The 6301-nt window shown below is 39.0% G+C and overlaps 1 protein-coding gene across 1 annotated transcript; it reads left to right on the top strand.

Moving 5' to 3' along the window:
• Window positions 1–1780: 1780 nt before the first annotated feature.
• On the top strand, window positions 1781–5786 carry TMCO2 (transmembrane and coiled-coil domains 2). The gene is made up of 2 exons (XM_007536086.2): window positions 1781–2096; window positions 5389–5786. The coding sequence occupies exons 1-2, from the start codon at window positions 1854–1856 to the stop codon at window positions 5698–5700; spliced, it is 555 nt and encodes a 184-aa protein (XP_007536148.1). The 5' UTR covers window positions 1781–1853; the 3' UTR covers window positions 5701–5786.
• The last annotated feature ends 515 nt before the right edge of the window (window positions 5787–6301 follow it).

Below are 6301 nucleotides of genomic sequence, written 5' to 3'. Positions count from 1 at the left end.
TTTCTTTTTTAAATTTTTTTATATTTATTTATTTTCCCTTTTGTTGCCCTTATTGTTTTTATTGTTGTTGTAGTTATTGTTGTTATTGATGTTGTCATTGTTGGATAGGACAGGGAGAAGTGGAGAGAGGAGGGGAAGACAGAGAGGGGGAGAGAAAGATAACACCTGCAGAACTGCTTCACTGCCTGTGAAGCGACTTCCTGCAGGTAAGGAGCGGCTCGAACCAGGATCTTTAAGCCGGTCCTTGTGCTTCGCACCACCTATGCTTAACCCACTGCACTACAGCCCAACTCCCAGGAAGAAAGGAATTTCTACAAAATGATGCAGAAATAGTTACCAAGTAATATTTCCGCCCACATTTACCAAGTAAATTATTCATTCTTTAGGAAAGTCTTCTTTAAATCCTACCTCCCCAAATTCTACTTCGTCTCAAGTTTTCTCATTCAACATGTCAAAATAATTGATGTTCCTTTCATGGGTTGTTGAAAAAAATTTTTTTTTTTTTTTTTTTCTCAGAGCACTGCTCAGCAATGGCTTACAGTGGTTTATGGGGAATTTAACCAGAGACCTTGGAGCCTCGGGGAGTAGACTCTGTTAGCATAACCATTATGCTAATTTCCTCTCTCTCCCTTTTCCTTTTCCTCTTTTCTTTTTCTTTTCTCTTCTCTCCTATTTCTTTCTTTCTTTTTTTCTTTCTTTCTTTCTCCCTTCCTTCCTTCCTTCCTTTCTTTCTTTCTTACCAGACCACTGCTCATCTCTAGTTTAAGGTGGTTGAGGGAATGAACCTGGGACTTTGGAGCCTTGGGCATGAGAATCTCTTTGCATAGCCTTTGTGCTATCTACCCCCACCCATTTTCTCTTTCTCGATGGGGTTCAGTGTCTGAATGACTCCATCACTCCTACAAGCCTATTTATTTATTTATTTATTTAATGGTGGAGGTAGAGAGGGAGAAAACAAGAATATCGAAGCAGCACTGCTTTAACATTAATGAAGCTTCCCTCTTGCAGGTGGGGACTGGGGGCTTGGATCCAGGTCTTTGCACGTGGTAACGTGTGAGCTCTTACCGGATGCTCCACTGCCTGGCCCCGGTGGGAATGCTGTATATCCACACGTCCTGGGAAGGTAGCCACTAGGCATTTGTGGATCCTTCAATTAATTCAAATTGAATAAATGTAAAATTCAGTTCCTCAGTCACACTATGCACATTTCAAGTGAGTAGTAGTTAGAACATTTCGTTCAATACAAAAAGTTTTATTGGACAGTACTGTGCTAGAATTAGGATGTGACAATGATCAGAAAAAGCAATATGAAAACTCAGACCAGCAGCCCAGGAGGTGCCACAAAGGATGAAACACTGAACTATCCAGCATGAGGTCCTCAGTTTGAGCCCTGGAATCACATTTGCCAGGTGATGCTCTGGAGTCTGGTGTGTCCTCTACATCTCTTTCTCTCTCCCTCCCTCCCATTAATGAATAAGTATTAAAAAGAAAACCCAGACCATCATCTAGTTGATTTTTTAAAAGAATTTATTTATTTATTTATTCATGAGAAAGACAGGAAGAAAGAACTAGACATCACTCTGGTACATGTGCTACCAGGGATTGAATTTGGAACTCCATGGTTGAAAATCCAATACTCTGTCCACTGTACCACCTCCCGGACAACTCATCTGGTTGATTTTGAATAAATTAAATATATATATCCATTGAATAAGTTGGAAGCCAACCTTTGGAAAGTGACATCATAGAATACAGCTCACAATGATTCCGGAACACCTGGGATCCTAGACCACTCATATCCAAGTTCCTGAAGCCTCTGCACATGTAGTTCCTGGAGCTGATGTCTTACTAAAATGCCAACATTTTCATCTTCACCTTCTTTCTTGGACTACATCGTAGATTATCTTTCTCTGGGCACAGTATGGAACTGGCTACAATCATCTTTACTGGGAGAGACTAGTGAACCTCAGCAAACAAATTTGGGGATATTAGAAAATATTGCTCCGACTGTGCAAGTTATCCTAGGAATTTTCTTTTTGACTTTGTTGGTAATAGGATTATATGCTTTATGGAAACGAAGTATTCGATCATTACAGGTTATACTCTTTTATTTCAGATAAATTTAAGTAGCTATACATTGAAATTTGGTTTATTCTTTTCATATTGCTGTTACCCAGTCTTAACCATACAAATGAGTAATGGTAAACCCCTATCTCTTGAAGTTAGTTGAAACTAGGTTATCCTTAAAACTTCCATCAGTTAGGAGCACTAACATGTTCTTTCTCAGTGATGGTCACTGACTTGTAATAAAATAGTTCAAACAAGTTTCTAATCTGGGAAAGCAGTCTTACACCCAGAGTTTTTTGATCACTTATTCATCTCTGAGTGTTTACTATGTCCCTGATACCTTGTAAGGGAATTTGTATAGAATAAGTAACACAAGTATAGCAGGGAGCATGGGTTTGGTTGTTCTGTTGTTACTGTACTATTGTTGTATAACTAATAAGGAGGCATGTACATTCATTAATAACAACAATGCTCTCTGTGTCCTTATTTTGACAAAATAGAACTCCATAAATATACAGGGGTCCTTCCTTGGAGTAATAGTATAATTGACTGAGATTGTGAGGAAAACCTAGTATTTTACATGCTTCTTTTATTTATTTATTTATTATTTATTTTCCCTTTTGTTGCCCTTGTTTTTTTTTTTTTTTTCATTGTTATAGTTATTATTGCTGCTGCTGCTGTTGTCATCGTTGTTGGATAGGACAGAGAGAAATGGAGAGAGGAGGGGAAGACAGAGAGGGGAAGAGAAAGACACCTACAGACCTGCTTCACCACTTGTGAAGCAACTCCCCTGCAGGTGGGGAGCCAGGGGCTCGAACCCTGATACTTATGTTGGTCCTTGCACTTCGCGCCATGTGCGCTTAACCCACTGCGCTACCGCCCAACTCCCCATACTTCTTTTTAATCACCAGTACAGCAGCCATACTTACAATATAGTCAAAATTCTTTGAGAATCAAGGTTCTATGAATTACATAGAAATTACTATCCTGTGACAAACCAGGAAGCCAAAGTACATAAGGTTCAGTGGAAATTTAAAGAAAAAAGATTTGAAGATAACTTCACTTTTACAAAACATCATTCATTCATTTTTTATAAAGTTTTTAAATTTAATTTCTTTTTGTTGTTTTTTTTATCTTTATTTGTTGGATGGAGACAGCCAGAAGCCAAGAGAGTAGGGGGAAATATAGAGGGAGAAAGAGAGACCTGCAGACCTGCTTCACCACTCACAAAGTTTTCCCCCTACAGGTGGGGACTGGGGGCTTGAACCTGGGTCCTTGTGCTCAACCAGGTGCACCACCACCTGACCCCCATTCATACATTTTTACACCAGAGTACCGCTCAGTTCTGGTTTATGGTGCTGTTGGGAATTTAGTGGGACCTCAGGTGCCTCAGGCATGAAAGTCTATTGCACTACTAATGGTTGCTAACTCCCTGTTCTTTAAAGAGAACTTTCTGAATGAATGATTGGCTTACCTGGTGAACACTGAGAGGAGGCATTCATTTATTTCATATGTCACTACTGCTGAGAGTCATGGTCACATGTACTCCATTTTTTTCAAAAAGAGATTTATTAAGATGAGAGAGAGGGAGAGAGAGAGAACCAGAGCATCATTCTGGCACATGCAATGCCAGTGATCAAATTCAAGACCCCATGCTTTAAAGTTCAACACTCTGGCCACTGCACCACCTCTTAACTAAGTAGTATGGAACCTTTTCTCTGTCAAGGGCCATTTAGATATTTATAACTTCATTCATGGACATATAAAATCATCAACTTAAAAATTAGCACTTCATGTTGCTTTGAAGAAAGCTGTAGTTGCCATGGCAGGGACAGACCAAATGATTTTGCTGGCCATAGACATGGCTCACAGGTTAGACACTTCCCACCTGTTTAATCTCTCAAATTCCTGCCTGAGAGCCAAGGCAAGGATTAGGTGAGGAAGTTGTTTACCACCTACCCAAATTGATATAGTTTATAAAAACTGGCAAAGTTGAGATCTGAACCCAACTTTGAGGATTCCCAATTCAGTTATTTTCCAAAATCTTGTTTAAATAATCCAAATAAACTAAATTTCCAACAGGGACGTGTGTAAACATATTCATATGTACACATTTTAATGGACTAATAGAAGAATGTAAGGTAAAGCCAAACAAACTATGGATTCTTCTCACATGGTTAGAATTCATCTCAGTGACCCTGGAAATGGCACAGTGGATAAAATGTTGGACCCTAGAGAAGAGAGGTCTTAAATTCAATCCCCAGCATCATATGTACCAAAGTGATACTCGGGTTCTCTCTTACTAATTCATAACTAAATAAATATTTTTAAGTACAATTTAACCTACTCAGATTAATTCACAGCTTTTCAGATACTTCTCCCAATAAAAAGAGAGAGGACAACAAAGGGATTAGTTAATAACAATGTAGGCTTTGCAATCAGAAAGCCAGAGGTTTAATCTTGTTTCCTCCACTTGTGTGACCTGAAGGCAATCGCTTAGCCTCTCAACTCTAGTTCACTTATGTGTAAAGATAGATTGCTCACAGTATCTCCGTCAGGGTTGCTGCTTAAGGAGATATTGACTTTAAAACCTAGCACATAAGCATTCAATAAACTTTGCTAGTTACAATAAAAATATATGTGATTTTGGGCTGGGGAGATTTATGCAAGAAGTCTTTCATGTCTGAGGCACCAGTGCTCCCAGCTTCAATCACTAGCACCCCATAATCCAAAGCTGAGGTATGCGCTGGTAAAGAGTAAATTTATTATATAATATGAACTCCTTATCCTGGTCTGACATTTTCCTAATACACTAATTTTTCCCCCTTGATAGGGGAGAGTTCAGCATTTCAGACAACTGTGTTATGAGAGCATAGACAGAAGTAGAAATTCCTGGATTCCAGTCCTGACTCTACCATTACCAAGCATATGATCTAAGACAATACAATGATAGGGTCCAAACTGATAGGAATCTATGTGTATATATGAATTCTGCTTTTTATATATAAATAGGTCATGTGTAAGTAAGGAAACTCCTAGCAAAGCATTCAGCATATGGCAAATTCCCAGAAATTGCTATCTATTATAATCTTTACTAACTAAATATAAATAATAATCCCTGACCTGCCTGCCACTCCTTTATTTTGTGGTAAAGGTCAAAAGATTAAACAGACATAAAGATGTTTCGTTGAGCAGAATGAGTGGCATAGGAAAGAAAGATCATTGCTATTAACAGGTTTTGTTTGGTTTTTCATCTATAGTGAACTGTGGCACGTCACATGAATAAACAAATAACATTAAACTTCTGTTGTTTTATTTTAGAAAATATTGTTGTTTATAATCACACTCTACAAACTTTACAAGAAGGGCTCAGATTTTTTTCAGTCTTTGATGACCAGCCCAGAAGGGAGTGTTCTCCCAGGTCAAGACAATATCTTCCTGTCCTTGGGTCTGCAAGAGAAAATTCTGAAAAAACTTCAGACCGTGGAAAACAAAGTGAAGGACCTGGAGGGAATGATCATTTCTCAAAAACCTAACGTGAAGAGGGACTGCTCCTCTGAGCCCTACTGTAGCTGCTCCGACTGCCAAAGTCCCTTGCACACCTCAGGGTTTACTTCCACATCTGAAATGTAATCGACTCCAGTCTTTTTCATAAAAGTGCTGTTTCCCTCATGTGTGTGGTGGTGTATCAATAAAAATAGAGAACTATATTGAAATTATCCTTTATGGAGTGACTATTTAATAGGGTTCAGCCTTTCCCTTTCTCTCTTTCTCTCCCTCTGTAGAAGGTAGATTCCGTGTGTGTGTGTGTGTGTGTGTGTGTGTGTGTGTGTGTGTTAGGCTAATGTAGAGAATACAGCTTGTTTAAAATGCCAGGTTGGAGGCCAGCAAAACATCTCACTTGAATACTGTGCTGTTTTGCCATGTGTGCAACTCAGGTTCAAATCTGGCCCCCATAGGAATGACAAAAGCTTCAGTGCTATGATCTCTCTCTCTCTCTCTCAAATAATTAATTAATTAATTAAAATAAATAAATTAGAAGGAAAATGCGTGTCTGGGCGGTGGCACACTGGGTTATGCGTATAGTATAAAGTGCAAGAACCCCATTCAAGCTCCTGGCTCCCCACTTGCAGGAAGGTTGCTTCACAAGTAGTAAAGCAGGTCTGCAGGTGTCTTTCTCTCTTCCACTCTATCTTCCCTTCCCTTCTCAATTTCTCTCTGTCCTATCCAAAAG

Source organism: Erinaceus europaeus, chromosome 13, assembly GCF_950295315.1.
Source record: "Erinaceus europaeus chromosome 13, mEriEur2.1, whole genome shotgun sequence".
Taxonomy (NCBI): Eukaryota; Metazoa; Chordata; class Mammalia; order Eulipotyphla; family Erinaceidae; genus Erinaceus; species Erinaceus europaeus.
Note: the sequence above shows the minus strand (reverse complement) of the source record. Positions and strands in the feature narration are given on the sequence as shown.

Coding starts and splice junctions, on each gene's coding strand:
- TMCO2 (XM_007536086.2), top strand. CDS start 1,854: ATGCCAACATTTTCATCTTCACCTTCTTTCTTGGACTACATCGTAGAT. Junction 2,097..5,388: donor GAAGTATTCGATCATTACAG/GTTATACTCTTT, acceptor GTTTTATTTTAG/AAAATATTGTTGTTTATAAT.